Genomic DNA, 15317 nt, shown 5'->3' with positions numbered 1-15317 from the left:
CGCACAGCCTTGCGCTGCCGCCCCGTCCCGGCTGCTCTGGCCCCGCAGAGCCCCCCCTAAAAAGACACCCCCCCCCCCCCCCCCGGGTGCTCCACTCTTGTAAAGCCCCCCCGGAGCCCCCTCTCCCTGCGGGGGTCTCAGGGTGCTGCTCGGGGAGACACCCCCCCCCAGGGCCACCCAATACCCTGGTGGGACCACAGGGTGCGCAGAGATGTGGGGGTGCGGCGGGGGGGGGCGCAGAGGGACCCCACGGAGACCCCCGGCGCGTGCGTACACACCAGCTTTATTACAAAAATTAGAGCTCTAGTGACCCCCGCCCGCGGTCTGGGGGTGTCCCCCCCCCCACCCCGACCCCCCCTCGCCTCGGCCCCGCTCCTCCGCTGGTGCCCGAGTCAGGCCAGGGGGCTGCTGGGGGTTGGAGCCCCCCCTGGGGGTTGGGGCCCCCCCCGGGAGCAGTCGGTTGGGTAGAGCAGTGCCATCGGGGGGTGCGCCCAGCCCCCGGCCGCTGCCGGTGCCCCCCGCCTGGCCCCAGCCCGGGGGGGCCCGTGACGGTGGTGCTGGGAATGGCCCCGTGGGCTCCGGGTGCTGCTGGGGGTGTGGGGGGGTTCAGCCCCGGGTGCTGCTTCCATGTTCCCCCAGCAGCCAGTACGTCCTCACCTTCCCCTTGCCCTGCGGAGAGAGGGGGTCAGGGGCGCGGGGGTGCAGGGGGTGCCCATTGCCCAGGGGTTGGGGTGCAGGGGGAACCTATTGCCCAAGGAGTTGAGGGGCAGGGGGTGCCCATTGCCCCAGGGATTGGGGTGCAGGGAGTGCCCATTGCCCAGGGGGTCGGGGTGCAGGGGGTACCCATTGCCCAGGAGTGGGGTGCAGGTGGTGCCCATTGCCCAGGGATTGGGGTGCAGGGAGTGCCCATTGCCCAGGGGGTCGGGGTGCAGGTGGTGCCCATTGCCCCAGAGATTGGGGTGCAGGGGGTACCCATTGCCCAAGGAGTTGGGGTGCAGGCAGTGCCCATTGCCCAGGGGTGGGGTGCAGGCGGTGCCCCTTGCCCCAGCGGGGCTGCAGGATGAGGATGCAGAGGGAGGACCCAGCTGGGGGGACCCGCGTTGGGGCAGCCTTGGGGGGGCTGAGGCTGTTGAGGGGGGGCCCAGGGTTCACCTTCATCTCCACGTCACCCCGCAGCTCCAGCTCGAAGCAGCCGAACTCCTCCAGCACGGCCTTGGTCACCGCCGAGATGTGGATCTTCAGGGCTGGTGGGGGTGGTCCCGTCAGCACCCATGGGTGCCAAGCCCGGCCCCCACCCCGGCAGCACCCCTGGGTGCCCACCCGGCCCCTCACCTTCCCCGTTGGACTCCATGCGTGAGGCCGTGTTCACCGTGTCCCCGAAGAGGCAGTACCGGGGCATTTTGAGACCCACGACGCCGGCGCAGACGGGTCCTGCGGGGCACCCGGTGAGCCCCACCGTTCCCCTGGGTGCCCGTAACCCCTCCCCTGTCCCTGGGGTCCACAGGAGAGTTGGGTGCCCCCCTGCCCCATTGGGTGCCCTGTCTCTGCCATCCTTGCTGGTGCATGTGGATGCCACGTCCTCCCACCCCACGGACCCATGTGGGTGCCACGTCCCCCCATCTCCATCCCCATTAACCCATTCGGTGCCATGTCCCCGTCCCCACTGACCTGTGGGGTGCCATGTCTCTGTCCCCATCCCCTCTGACCCATGGAGTGCCATGTCCCCATCCCTGCTGACCCATGTGGGTGCCACATCCCTGTCTCCATGCCTGCTAACCCACATAGATGCCAGGTCCCTGTCCCTGCTGATCCATGTAGGTGCCACGTCCCCGTCCCCATGCCCACTGACCCCTGCGGGTGCCATGTCCCTGACCCCGCTGACCCGTGTGGGTGCCACATCCCTGTCCCCGTGCCTGCTGACCCCTGTGGGTGCCACGTCCCCATCCCCGCTGACCCATGTGGGTGCCACATCCCCGGCCCCATGCCCGCTGACCCATGTGGGTGCCACGTCCCCGTCTCCGTGCCCGCTGACCCATGTAGGTGCCACGTCCCCGTCCCTGCTGACCCGTGTGGGTGCCACATCCCTGTCCCCATGCCCGCTGACCCATGTGGGTGCCACGTCCCCATCCCCGCTGACCCGTGTGGATGCCAATACGCAGCTTGAGCTGCTGCTGCGGCCGGTGGCGGATGCAGAAGGAGCGGACGGCATCCAGCAGCGCCAGCGCCATGCGGGCGACCTCGCGGGCGTGCAGCTTCCCGTTGCGCACCGGCAGCCCCGACACCACCATGTAGGCATCCCCGATCGTCTCCACCTGCGGAGAGGTGGGCACCACGCCGGGCACCGCGCCGTGGGTGCGACGCCGGCTCTGCGGTGCCCGCCATGACCCGTGGCGCACGTCCTCACCTTGTAGACGTCGAAGTTGTCGATGATGGCGTCGAAGCAGGTGTAGAGGTCGTTGAGCAGCGTCACCACCTGCATGGGGGTGCTCTCGGCCGACAGCGCCGTGAAGCCCACGATGTCGCTGAAGTAGATGGTGACGCTGTCGAAAGCCTCCGCCTGCACCGTCTCCCCCCGCTTCAGCTGCTCCGCCACCGAGCTGCGGGTGCAGGGGGTGGGTGAGCGGGGGGCACGGCGTCGCCAGCCTCCAGCTGTGCCCCCCGGGTCTCCAGCCCTCTGAGGACCGCCCACCTCCAAGCCGTGCTGGGGGGCCGGGGTCATCTCTGGCCCCTTTTTAGTACCCCAAGCCCCAAAGAATCACGGTAGGGGGGTCCTTGGGGTCTCCAGCCCCTCCAAGCACCTCCAGCTCTGGACCACACTGGCAGGGTCCTTGGGGTCCCTGGCCCCTTCGGGCACCCTGAGCCATGCAGCAGCCTAGGGGGGGGTCCCCAGTTCCCCCAAGCCATGGGGGGTGTCCTTGGGGTCCTCCTGGGGTCCCCAGCCCCTCCAGACACCTGCAGCCACACAATGTGAAGGTCCTTCAGGTCCCCATGGGGTGCCCAGCGCCTCCAAACACCCCCAACTCCATGCCATGTGGGGGTCCTTGGTGTCCCCAGCCCCTCCAAGCACCCCAACCATGAAGAGCATCCACGGAGGACCCCAGCCCAAGGCAGGCAGGGGATGCTGGTGTGGTGCCCCGGGGTGCCCAGCGGTGGGATGGGGGGTACACAGAGGGCCAGGGCCCCCCTGGTGCTCACTGGGGTAGGATCTGGTAGAGCAGAGCCTCAGCCTTGCGCTTCTCCTCCAGGTAGGCTTGGGTTCGCTCCTCCACCAGCTCCTCCAGGTTGTTGGCATACTGCTCCATGCGCGTCAGCAGGTTGTCCAGGATGTTGCTGCTGCTTTCCCTGCGGGCAGGGGGTGAACACCCACCCGGGGACCCTTTTTGGGGTCACCCATCACCTACGGGGCTGAGGGAGGTGGAGGTACCTGTTGAACTTGCGGAGCTGGACCTTGATCTGGTTGAAGTCGGGGCGCTCCAGGATGTCCTCGGCCCAGCAGTGCTGCATCAGCTGGCCCAGCTCCTCCATGTGGCACCCCACGTTGGCCGAGGGGCGGAAGCTGGGGCGTTCCCCGCTCTTCACCCGCTCGATGATCTCTGTGCAGCCAAGCACCCATCAGCGGGTCCAAACACCCATCAGCGGGTGCAGGCACCCATCAGCAGGTCCAAGCATCCATCAGCAGGTCCAAGCACCCATCAAGTGAGGCCAACCACCCATTAGCTGGTCCAATCACCATCAGCTGGTTCGAGTACCCACCAGCAGGTCAAATAACCCACCAGTAGGTCCAGCCGCCCACCAGTGAGTCCAGCTACCCATCACCGAGGCCAATGACCCATCAGCTAGTCTGAGAACCCATCACAGCAGGTCCAACAACCTATTGGCAGGGCCAAGCACCCATCGCAGCAGGTTGCAGTACCATCAGTTGGTCCACCCACCCATCAGTGAGGCCAACAACCCATCAGCAGGTCCAAGAACCCATCACAGCAGGTCCAGGAACCCATCACAGCAGGTCTAAGCACCCATCAGCTGGTCCAAGCACCTGCCAGCAGGTCCAATAACCCACCAAGAGGTCCAACCACCCAGCAATGGGTCCAACCACCCATCAGCGAGGTCAACCACCCATCAGCTGGTCCAAGAACCTGTCACAGCAGGTCCAACAACACATCAGCAGGGCTAAGCACCCATCACAACAGGTTGCAGCACCATCAGTTGGTCCAGGCACCCATCAGTGAGGCCAATAACCCATCAGTGGGTCCAAGTATCCATCAGAACAGGTCCAAGAACCCATCAGCAGGTCCAAGAACCCATCACAGCAGGTCTAAGCACCCATCAGCTGGTCCAACCACTGATCAGTGAGGCCAAGCACCCATCAGCAGGTCCAACCACCCAACAACAGGTCCCTGGCAACATCACCCCAGCCTCCCTGCTCACCTTTGGGGCTCAGGTCCATCCCCTCCACGTAGAAGACGCCGTTGCGCAGGGCGATCTCTTGCAGGATGATGCCGAAGCTGTAAACGTCGCCCTTCTGCGTGCCACGGGCTGGTGGCGACTCCATCCGCAGCAGCTCGGGTGCCGTCCACAGCTTCTCTGTGGCACCGGGGAGGGGGCTCAGGCCGGGTGGGGACCCCGGGTAGGGGTTGCTCCCAGGGTTGGGGGCTGAGGCCGGGGCAGGGTGCTCACTGGCGAAGAGCGCATGGGAGTCCTCGCCGTCGGGGGCCACGCGGAAGCTCTCCAGCCCGTAGTCCGTGATCTTCAGCACGAAGCGGCTGTCCACCACGCAGTTGGAGGACTTGAGGTTCCCGTGGGAGACGATCACCCCGTTGTGCAGGAACTGCATCCCCTGGCAGGGCGGAGAGTGGTCGGACCTGGTTGTCCCATCCCTCCCCAGCATGGGAACGGGGAACCTCCATGGGAACTGGGCGCCTGGTGGGAACCAGCTCGTTACCTTGACGATGTCATGGGTGAGGGAATAGCGGAACATCCAGTCCAACGTGATGCTCTCGTTCTCCAAGATGTCCTGGGGACACGAGGGTCATGTTGCTGTCCTCCAACCATGGATGGTCCCAGGATGGGGGACAGTGTCCATCTGCCCGCTGCGGTCGGCTCCCTCCCACCCTGGGCAGCCCCGATGCTGGGTGATGGGCACTGGCTGGAGATGCTCCAGCCCCAGGTGGTTGCCGGGCAGCCGGGACCCCGACGGTACCTGGAGGCTCCCGCGCGGGCAGTACTCGGTCAGGATGCAGATGTTCGGGGGGTCTGTGCAGGCGCCGATGAAGCGGGTCAGATGCTCGTTTTGGACATCCCGCATCTACGGCGGAGCAGGGCGTGGGACCAGGCTCATGCCACGTCCCACCCCGCTCAGGTGCCATCGGGCTGGGCACCCCCACCCCACCACACGGGCGCCGAGCCGGGGTCCACCTACGTGCTTCAGCTCGAACAAGACCTTGCGCGTCAGCTCGATGCGCTTGCGGTTGAGGTGCTTCACAGCCACGAGGTTGCCCTGGGGAGACACGGCATGGTGGGTGCCTGGCGGGGTGCTGGGTGCCTGGAGGGGTGACGAGTGCCCGGTGGGATGGTGGGTTCCCATCCCTTCTCCTGTACCCCCATACCTTGTAATACGCCGTCTTGGCGTAGACCTGGAACTGCCCTTCCGTGGTCATCAGCGAGCCGTAGTTGGAGCCCCTCTGCGGGAAGGGACGTGGGGTGAGCCGGGTCCCTGTCGCCGGGCGCAGGGCTGGGGACGGGATGGGTGCTCACCAGGGAGAGGGTGAGCTTGCTGCCAGCGCTCCGCAGATGTTTCTCCAAGCTGCTCATCTGTACGTCCTCCCAACGGATGCGCCACAGCTCGGCCGCCAGCTCCTTCTCCAGCTGCAGCTTCCTGCGCCGGGTGGGCAGGATGAGACCCCTCCCCACCGCGTGTGTGGCCCCCTCCACCCCCTACTCCCGCCCCGCCACCTCTGGGGACAGGTGGCGCAGCCTCGAGGTCCCCCTCCCCGACCCCGGCACCTGTAGATGAAGAAGGAGGTGACGGTGATGGCCAGGAGGATCAGGCTGACCACGAGGGACAGGATCTCCAGGGTGGACAGGTTGGCTGTACAGTGAGAGGAGGGTGGTGAGGGGCTGGTGGGTGCCCGGGTGGGGGTCCCGTGTCGTGCCCGTCCCCTCCTCGACACCTCTCACCTTTGCGGCACAGCGGGTTGCTGTTGTCGAAGCCACACAGGGGGACGTCGGAGGGGACCACGTTCCCCGGCCAGTGGATCTCGCGTCCCGGCACCATTTGGATCTTCTTGGTGGTGCCGTTGTAGTTGGCCACGATCTTGGAGGAGGGAGGAGGGCAAGAAATGGGTGGGAGGGGGATCCTGGCTGCCCTGCGGGACCGGCTGCCCCCGCGCCGGGGCTCACCTGGAAGTCTCCCCGCGCGGGGTCCATGTCCCACAGGGAGTAGTCGCTCTCCCGGTCCCCGTTCTCGTCGATCTTCAGGAAGCCGGTGACACCTGAGGACGAAGGGTGAGGGGCTCATGGGGGCTTTGATCCTAAAATATCATCCTGGGAGGGGGGCAGGTGGGTGCCTGGCAGGCAGCACCCAGCCGGGCCAGGGCCAGGGCTCACCATAGAAGGTGCGGTTCCACATCTGGCGGGTGATGGTGGAGGCGTTGGTGATGGAGCCGCCCTGCTCCAGCGTCTCGTTGACGGCCTGGGCGTAGAGCAGCACCCCGTCATGGAAGGCGGCCGCGATGAAGTTCATCTGGGGGCACAGAGATGGCTCGGGCACGAGGCGCAGCCCAGGGTCCCTGTCCGCTCCTACCCAGCAGCCCCACGTCATCCTGCAGCTCCTCATTCCCAGTAGACTTGGCTCCATCCCATGCCCCCTTGTCCTCTTGTCTCCAACTCCACCCCATGTCCCTTTGTCCCCAGCTCCATCTCATGCCCTCCAGCAGCCCCAGCTCCATCCTGTGTCCCCTTGTCCCCAGCTCTTGTATCCTTCAGCAGCCCCAGCTCCAACCCATGTCCTCAGCTCCATCCCATGCCCTGCAGCAGCCCCAGCTCCATCCTGTGTCCCCTTGTCCCCAGGTCCATCCCGTGTCCCCTCATCCTCAGCTCCATCCCATGTCCCCAGCAGCTCCAGCTCCCTCCTGCACCCCCAGTCCCCACCCCACAGCCTTCCCAGCTCCAGCCCCCCGTCCCACCAAGCCATCCTTCATGGAGAAGTTGAAGTGGGTGAGCGCCTCCTCCTTCAGCCGCGCCAGGAAGGGCCGGTACTCGGGGTTCTCGGGCTCCTTGTACGTGATGATGGTGACGGCCTGGGATGGGCAACAGTGACGGGCAGCGGTGGGACCCCGCGGGGGCCACAGACCCCTCCTGGACCCCTCGGGGACAGCTGCCCTTCCACCCCCCCAATTAACAACCTCCGCTCCGGGCAGCGCCCGACCCGGGGCCGTTAATCTCGTTTCCTTCCTCCTCGGCGCTGGCGAGGAAAACACGGGGCTGCTCCGCCACCTCCGGCGCCCGCTCCCCGCTCCGGGTGGGCGCCGGCGTATCGAGGAGCGCGGCGGGCACGGAACTCCGGGCTCACCTCGAAGGCTCGGCGGGCGCTGGCATCGTGGCGGTCCCCCCGCTTCCAGGGCCGCTGGGGCTCCGGGAAGCGGCTGCCCTGGAGGCTGAGCCCGAAGATGTCGATGTAGAAGAAGACGTAGTCGCCGCGGGTCAGCCCTTCGCGTGCCGCCTGCAGCATCAGCTCCCGCAGCGTCTCCGGGGCGCAGCACACGTAGACGACTGCGCGGGGGCCAGACGGCTCGTGGCACCCCCAGACCCTCCCCGCACCCCCCCCCGTCACCCCGGGGGATCCCCGAGACCGGCATCGCGGAGGGGATCCCGGTTAACGCGCCACGCGACGGGGGACGTGCGGTGGGTCGAGCGGGCGGAGGGCGGTCGAGCGGGATGCCAGGGAGTGGGGGGTCCCGCACCCCGCTGCCTGTGCCCCCCACCCCGTGCCCTGCCCGCCTCTGCCCTCCGCTGCGGGTGCCAGGCTGAGGTTTCCTGTTTTCCCGACTCCGTTTCCTCCTCCCTGCGTCCCAGATTGATTCTTGGCGGCACGGTGACCCCGGTGGGTGCCGCCTGCCCCGCCGCCGTGGTCCCCTTCGGCACAGGGTCAGGGTGCTGGCAGGACCCGAGGGTGCTGCCCCGCACGGGGCGCAGCCGTGTCACCCACCCACCGGCACCGTGGGGGACCCAAAATAGCACCCACCGAGGCTGAGCGCCAAGATGGCGAGGCAGGGGACGGCCGGATGCCAACCGCCCGGTGCCAACCCTGCCAGCACCCGCTGCCCTGGTGCCACCCGGGACGGCTGCGGGTCTCAAGGGAGCAGCTGGCGGGGAGGGGGACGGAGGCAGCCTGGGGCACCGAGCGGAGGGGAGCTCAGCGGCTCCCGGTGGGGTAGTCAGGGCAGCACACGCGTGTGCGGTCACGGTGCACGCCCGTGTTCAGGCGTGCGGCGCCGCGTAGAGCCGTGCAGAGCCGTGCACACCCCGGCACAGGCGTGTTCACCCGTGTGCTGGTGCGAACACTTGTGCACAGCTGTGCCCACCCGTGCACGCCCGCGCTTGTGCACACACCCACTCACTCGGGCAGCGCCATGTGTGCCCGGGCACACTCATGTAGAGCTACACGCACCCGTGCTCAGCCGTCAGCACCTTTGCACAGCCGTGTAAAGCCGTGCACACCCGCGTGGAGCCGTGCACACCCGTGCAGAGCCGCGCACCGTACCGGCACCCTCCTCCTGCAGCCCCGTCCTCGCTCCCCGTGCCGGTGCACGGTGATGCCCCCTCCACCGGTGTGTGCATCCCCCCCCCTCCGCCACCGCCCCCTGGCACTCACCCCGTCCGTTCTGCTTGATCTCCTGGATGATGAAGGAGAAGTTGTCGCCGTCGCGGAAGACGACGTCCAAGACGGTGAGGTTGCGCAGGGTGGGCAGCTGGATGTACAACCCCTCGGCGGCGAAGAAGTAGGGCCGGTCGTCCACCTTCTCGTCCCAGTAAACCAGTAAAGCCCGACGGGTCCAGTTGAAATGACGGTGGAGCTGAACGCCCAGTTCACCCAGTTTGCGGTGACTGGGACCGGCGCGGGTGGTCAAACCGAATTGTTCTTGCTTGTCGTCGAAGCCGTGGGCTTCGGCACCCGCCGTCACGAGTGGAAGTCGCCAGTGAGTGGTGAAGCGGGCGACCGGTGCCGCCGTATAGACGCAACCGGGTCCCAAAAACGCGGCGGGGTGATGAGCGAGCTGTAGGTCGACGGCGGCCAACGGCGCGGCCATTTCGGAACAAACCCCGTGCCGATCTTCGCTGCTACCGAAAACCCACCGCAGGGTAAAACCGGGTAATAAATCGGGTCGGGAATTAACGGCGGCCACGGCTAAACGCACCGCCGGTCCCACTCGTGGCCAAGCCCACGGGTAGGTGAGGTTGCGTTCGGGTAACACCACGGCTAAAGTCAGCGTGGTCGTCCCCGTCGTCGCTGCCGCCGTCACCGCGCCGCAGAACACGGCCAGCACCGCCAGCATCGCCCACGGAAAGTGGCTTTTCCACGCACTTACACCCCCCCCCCCCAACCTTCCCACTCTGTGGCGGGGCTAAGCCCTTCCTCCCCCTCCTCCTCCTCCTCCCCTCCCGGTGACACAAAGGGCCGTTATCATCCACACCGAGCTTAACTCCTTCCTTCCCGCCCCCACGGCAGCCATCGAGGACCGGGCTGGAGGATGAGGCCGCCCGGTGGTGGGTGTGGATATACCCACCCGTGGCAAAGTTGGGGTGGTGGGATGACACCGGTGATGGGTGGCCGCGGACGGCGCCGCGCACCCGGGACACGCCGTACGGCGTGTCCCGGGTGCGCGGCGACGTCCGCGGCCGCTCTGGTTCTGCCACTGGAACTCGGTCACCCGTGGTGGGGCTGAGACCTGACAAACTCATCAGTGGGCTGGGAACACCCCACAGCCCCGGACCGTGTCCCGTCCCCACGGGATCTCCAGCCCCGCTGGGCTTTGGGTGACCATGGGGGCTTCGTGGCGGGTTCAAGCGCCTCTTCCCATCCCACTCGTGGAAGTTCCTGTCCCATGGTCACGGCAGCACCGGGGGGATGAGGAGGTTACCCCAGAAAGATACAGCTCTGTGGGCTGTGCAGCTCCCAGGGACACGCACAGCGCTTGGGGACACGCGTGGCTTCGGGGACACGCGTGGCTTCGGGGACACGCGTGGTTCTAGGGACATGTGTGGAGCTCCCACCCTGGGACATATACAGCCCTCTGGGGACACACGGAGCTCCCTGGGACACGCACAGTGCTTGGGAACAGATGTGGCTTCAGGGACACATGTGGCTTCGGGGACATGTGTGGTTTCGAGGACACGCGTGGTTTTGGGGACACCTGCAGAGCTCCCACCCTGGGACATGCACAACCTACCGGTGACACGCAGAGCTCCCAGGGACACGCACAACACTCAGGAACACGCGTGACGCTCCCGCCCCAGGACATGCGTGGCTCTGGGGGACACGCGTGACCTCGGTGGCCCTGGGACACTCGTGACGCGTTGAGCCCAGCCGTGCCGGCCATGGCTGCACCAGGTCGGTGTTGCCGGGGAGGAGCATTAGGGGCCGCTAAGCGAAAATTAAAGTAATTAATTAATGAAAAAAAAAAAACCCACGGGTGTGAGCGGGTTAAAAACATTTATGCTAGCAGAGGATGGTTTCGATCCATCGACCTCTGGGTTATGGGCCCAGCACGCTTCCGCTGCGCCACTCTGCTGCCTGGACATAGGTCTCCATCGGCGCAATACGTACCTGCTCTCCCTGCGCGCATGCGCACTGCTCTCCCCGCCTGCTCCATTCCTGAACTCCGTGCCCCCTCCAGCGGCCGCCCGCCGCCCAGCGCGCGCGCACGGCCTGCGCCACGATTGGTCGCTTTCACTCCCCCCCCCGCCCCCCTTCCCCCCTCCGCCTCGGATTGATGGTCATCTGAGCCAATGGTTTGCAGCAGAGCGCCGCCAGTGGGCGGGCTCGCGGCGGGCGGGAACCAATAGGCGAGCGGGTTGTTGCGGGGAGCGCAAAGCCGGCGGGGTCTGCTGAGCGGCGGTTCATTGTTGGGAGCGGCGGAGCCATGAGGTGCGCGGGGAGCGGGCCGGGGGCGGCGGGGGGGGGTGCACCCACCTCGGTGCGACCGGGGCGGGCCCCCCCGCGCCGCTGACGCCGCTCCCCTTCTCTCTCCCGCAGGGGCGACCGAGGCAGAGGCCGTGGCGGACGCTTTGGTTCCAGGGGAGGCCCTGGCTGTGGGCGAGTCTGGCTTCTGCTCTAGCGAGGGTGGCTCTTTAGCGTGTCAGGCCGAGGGGGGGGCGCGGGGACCGGGGCTGGAGCTCGCAGTGTAGCGCAGGAGAACCGGCAGGCGTAGGGCGGGCGGGGGGTGGCGGCCCCGCCGGGCCGGGTGTCTCAGCGCCGGGAGGCCCCGGTGCGCGGCCACTGCCCGGTCGCACCGGGGCCGGGGGGGGTTAGTTAGCGGTAGGGTGTAGAAAAAAAAATCCCAAACTTTCCTGTTTCTGTAGGGCCTTTCTGGCGTCTCGGGACCGAACTGCCGCGAAACGGTGATGGCGGGGGGGTGGTCGGTGATGGCGAGCGGGTGGACGTCGTCCCCCCGCCCCCCAGAGAATAAAGTTGGTTTTTTTTTTTCTTTTTTTTCTCCTTTAGGTTCCGGCCCTTTGTGCCGCACATCCCCTTTGATTTCTATGTCGTGAGTAACCCTCTCCTGCGGGGCTGTGCCCCGTTTAAAGATGCACCTTAAAAGCCTCGTTTGCTGACGAGGAGTAAAGGAGCTCCCCGAAAATGCTGTTGGTTCAGTAACTAACCCGAAACATCTCTTTACTCTGTTGTCCGGAGTCCTTGTGTCACGGGGGATGACCGGGATGCAGTTGAGTCCTAACCACAACAAATAAACACCTGGATTGAGGTTTTTTGGCTTTTTAAGAACCTCCCCCCACTCGCCCACACCCTCGCTTCTGTCAGCTCTCCATAACACACACCTCGTGGGTTGCTCCGATCGCTGTCACTCACCCCTGAGGTGTTCTCCAGGCTTTTCTGGCCCGTCGGTCCGCACGAGGACCAACAGCAACGCGCATTTCCCACCTTTTTCTAGGAGAAAATAATTTTCTCCTCCTGCTGAGCATCTGCCCTTTACAGACATGGGACTTCCAAGGCAAACAAGTTCACTCGCTTTTGTCTGCCAGGCCCTGTGGATCCCATCATAGCAACCAAAAAACTCCAGCCATGTGCAAACAAAGGGTGTGATTCCCAAGGGATTGTAATATAGTTAATAAAAACCCTCTCGATGGGACATTTTTAAGTTACATTTGCCCTGTCTCACACCCCATAGCTGCACGGGTGCACTGGTGGCTCATGTCTGGGAACCTCTTGTCGCCGTCGGAGCGTGGTGGGTGTACGGGCAGGACAGGCAGCTGCCCTCCCTTCCCTTGGGAGAACGTGGAAGTGGAATTATAAAAGCAAGAAGTGCAAAGCACGTTGGGGAATCACAAAGGAAACAAGTGCTGGAGAATAAAAAAAAAAAAATAATAAAAAACCCTGGAGTTAATTTTGCCGATGAGCAGGTTGAACCAAAGTGTTTTTTGGGGCGTTGCGGTCTGATTTCTCATCCCGTTTCAGTGCGAAATGGCGTTCCCCCGCGTCAAACCCGCGGCCGACGAGACCGCCTTCAGCGAAGCTTTGCTGAAGAGGAACCAGGACCTTGCTCCGACCGCTGCTGAACAGGTTTTGTGCCGAAAATTGCCGTAAATTCTTTAGCTGGGTGTTACTGCAGCGTTGGAGGATGCCAAACCAGACTGTCCTTCCGAAAGTGTCCCCCAAAATAATTAATTCTCTCCAAAATAAGCACTGCAGGAGAAATATGGGTGACGTTTCTTGGACAGTGATTTTGGAATACATTTCTTTTTTCTGTTTATTATGTATTTTGCATCAGGGCTGTCTATGTTACGCTGCGTGAGACAGATGATTTCAAGTCATGCTGGATGACTGGTTAACACCACCCTTTTTCCAATTCCTTTCCAGGCTTCCATACTTTCTCTGGTGACCAAAATAAACAACGTGATCGACAATTTAATTGTAGCACCAGGAACATTCGAAGTGGTGAGTCCAAAAGTGGTGAGCTTGGAAAAAAAAACAAAACCACAATTACATGGGGAGATGCTTTGGCAGGAGGGATATGGTGTTCCAGCCACCAAACCTGGCCCCAGGTGGATTAAAGATTCACACGTGCCACGTTTTTGGGAGTCAGTGTATTAAATTAACAAATTTTGACATTCTTTCCACCAGCAAATCGAGGAGGTTCGCCAGGTGGGTTCCTACAAGAAGGGCACCATGACGACGGGGCACAACGTGGCCGACCTGGTTGTGATTCTGAAAATCCTGCCCACCCGTGAGTGTCGGCTCTGCGGCCGCTGACCCAACCGCGGCGCTCGGCTCCGCTCTAACCCCCTCTTCCTGCTGCTTCTCCCTAGTGGAAGCTGTGGCAGCCCTGGGAAACAAAGTGGTGGAAAGCCTGAGAGCGCAGGACCCCAGCGAAGGTGGGATGCTCTCCTGGGTCACATGGGGTTGAGGGGGACGGAGGTGGACACCAGGCAATTTCCCCCTTGAGCTTTGGAGTTTGACTGAAGGGGCTGGTGCCGAGATCCATGGTGTTTCCTGCGTTCCTGGGTACCGGTGACGTTTTCTAGCCCCTCCATGAGGAATTCTTCTTCTTTCTCCTCAGTCCTGACCATGCTGACCAACGAAACGGGCTTTGAGATCAGCTCAGCCGACGCCACGGTGAAGATCCTTATCACCACGGTGCCGCCCAATCTCCGCAAGCTGGACCCCGAGCTGCACCGTAAGAGCTCGGCTGCCTCACCGGGGTGGAGGAAAGCTTCACTTTTTGGTTGGAAAAACAAGAATTTCTGCTGCTTCTTTTCAGTGGACATCAAAGTGCTGCAGAGCGCCCTGGCCGCCATCAGACACGCACGCTGGTTCGAGGAGAACGCTTCCCAGTCCACGTGAGTGTGGCCTCCGACGGGGAGTAAATCTCCTTTGGAGACAACGGGGGGAAAGGAAGGAGAGCGGGAAGGTGCGTGACACGTTGCGAACCCTCCTCCTGCCGCCTCCTCCAGGGTGAAGGTCTTGATCCGGCTGCTGAAAGACCTGAGAATCCGATTCCCCGGCTTCGAGCCCCTCACCCCCTGGATTCTGGACCTGCTGGTGAGCGCACAAGGGGGAACGCTGGTGTGCCGGATGCGCCGTGGCTAACTCGTAGCTGCCTGCACATCCCTGGGCTCTGGCATAAAGCTCCTCACAGCTCCTGTAGCAGGAATCGGGAATTCTCACACTTCCCTTGCGGGAAGCTGCGCTCCTTCTAACTCCCTCTTTCTTTTTTCCTCCCCGCAGGGGCACTACGCCGTGATGAACAACCCCACCAGGCAGCCCCTGGCGCTCAACATCGCCTACAGGTCCGCTGCCGTTTGCGTCACTCGCACAAATCCCTGTTTTAAACGTTCCGAAGGGAAGCAGCGCCATCTCAGGGCTTGAAGGGATCCGAACCGCAGACAAAGCGGAGTCCTCACGGAGATGTGTGCTGGAAAAGCCTGGTTTCTAACCCAAAACGTCTCATCCTGTAGGCGCTGCCTTCAGATCCTGGCGGCGGGGCTCTTCCTCCCCGGCTCCGTCGGTATCACCGATCCCTGCGAGAGCGGCAACTTCCGAGTCCACACGGTGATGACCCTGGAACAGCAGGTGAGTGGCCTCCGCTGCCGTGGGGGAAGGGACCGGGACCTGTCCACACTCTGACTCTTCCCCATGCCCACAGGACATGGTGTGCTACACCGCGCAGACGCTTGTCCGCATCCTCTCTCACGGAGGCTACAGGAAAATCCTGGGCCAAGAGGGCGATGCCAGCTGTGAGTGGGGCCGGTGCCATGGGTGGGTCTTCCTCCGCCAGCGTCTCGGTGGGGGAATGGAACAAGATTTTCACCCTGACCCCTCCATTTTTTGCAGACTTGGCTTCTGAGATGTCCACGTGGGACGGGGTGATAGTGACGCCTTCCGAGAAGGCTTACGAGAAGCCTCCAGAGAAGAAAGAAGGAGAAGAGGAAGAGGAGAATCAGGAAGAACCCGCTGCAGGCGAGGAGGAGGAAAGCATGGAGACGCAGGAGTGACTCGCCCAGGTAGAGCCTGGCAGGGTAGGAGAAGGCAGCTCCGCGCAGGGGAGGGAGCGCTTTGGGGTGCCGGTGCCCCGCGGCAGCGC

At 64.1% G+C, this 15317-nt stretch overlaps 2 protein-coding genes and 1 non-coding gene across 5 annotated transcripts; 1 reads left to right on the top strand and 2 right to left on the bottom strand.

The window, feature by feature from the left end:
- Positions 1-606: 606 nt before the first annotated feature.
- On the bottom strand, positions 607-9554 carry NPR1 (natriuretic peptide receptor 1). The gene is made up of 21 exons (XM_086630352.1): positions 8873-9554; positions 7571-7770; positions 7185-7298; positions 6607-6742; positions 6400-6491; positions 6178-6313; positions 6004-6088; positions 5755-5875; positions 5607-5681; positions 5420-5497; positions 5201-5305; positions 4943-5014; positions 4678-4837; positions 4429-4584; positions 3425-3593; positions 3196-3342; positions 2405-2597; positions 2138-2312; positions 1333-1431; positions 1153-1244; positions 607-669 (listed from the first exon to the last, which is right to left on the bottom strand). Exons 1-21 carry the CDS (start codon positions 9552-9554, stop codon positions 607-609), a joined length of 3150 nt encoding a protein of 1049 aa, XP_086486478.1.
- Positions 9555-10718: 1164 nt separating this feature from the next.
- TRNAM-CAU (transfer RNA methionine (anticodon CAU)) lies at positions 10719-10790 on the bottom strand. Its single transcript has one exon. It is a non-coding gene; the product is annotated as a tRNA-Met (tRNA).
- Positions 10791-11687: 897 nt separating this feature from the next.
- ILF2 (interleukin enhancer binding factor 2) lies at positions 11688-15267 on the top strand. Of its 3 annotated transcripts, none has more exons than XM_086630386.1 (12): positions 11688-11942; positions 12692-12796; positions 13094-13171; positions 13358-13460; positions 13543-13608; positions 13794-13910; positions 13995-14073; positions 14188-14275; positions 14462-14523; positions 14692-14806; positions 14880-14970; positions 15068-15267. In XM_086630386.1, exons 2-12 carry the CDS (start codon positions 12698-12700, stop codon positions 15226-15228), a joined length of 1059 nt encoding a protein of 352 aa, XP_086486512.1. In that variant the 5' UTR covers positions 11688-11942; positions 12692-12697; the 3' UTR covers positions 15229-15267. The 3 variants fall into 3 exon arrangements, with proteins under 3 accessions (XP_086486512.1, XP_086486511.1, XP_086486510.1); XM_086630385.1 differs by having other exon boundaries at positions 11688-11981; XM_086630384.1 differs by having other exon boundaries at positions 11720-11765.
- Positions 15268-15317: the final 50 nt, after the last annotated feature.

This window comes from Tauraco erythrolophus (genome assembly GCF_009769465.1).
Source record: "Tauraco erythrolophus isolate bTauEry1 chromosome 30 unlocalized genomic scaffold, bTauEry1.pri scaffold_44_arrow_ctg1, whole genome shotgun sequence".
Lineage (NCBI taxonomy): Eukaryota > Metazoa > Chordata > Aves > Musophagiformes > Musophagidae > Tauraco > Tauraco erythrolophus.
Note: the sequence above shows the minus strand (reverse complement) of the source record. Positions and strands in the feature narration are given on the sequence as shown.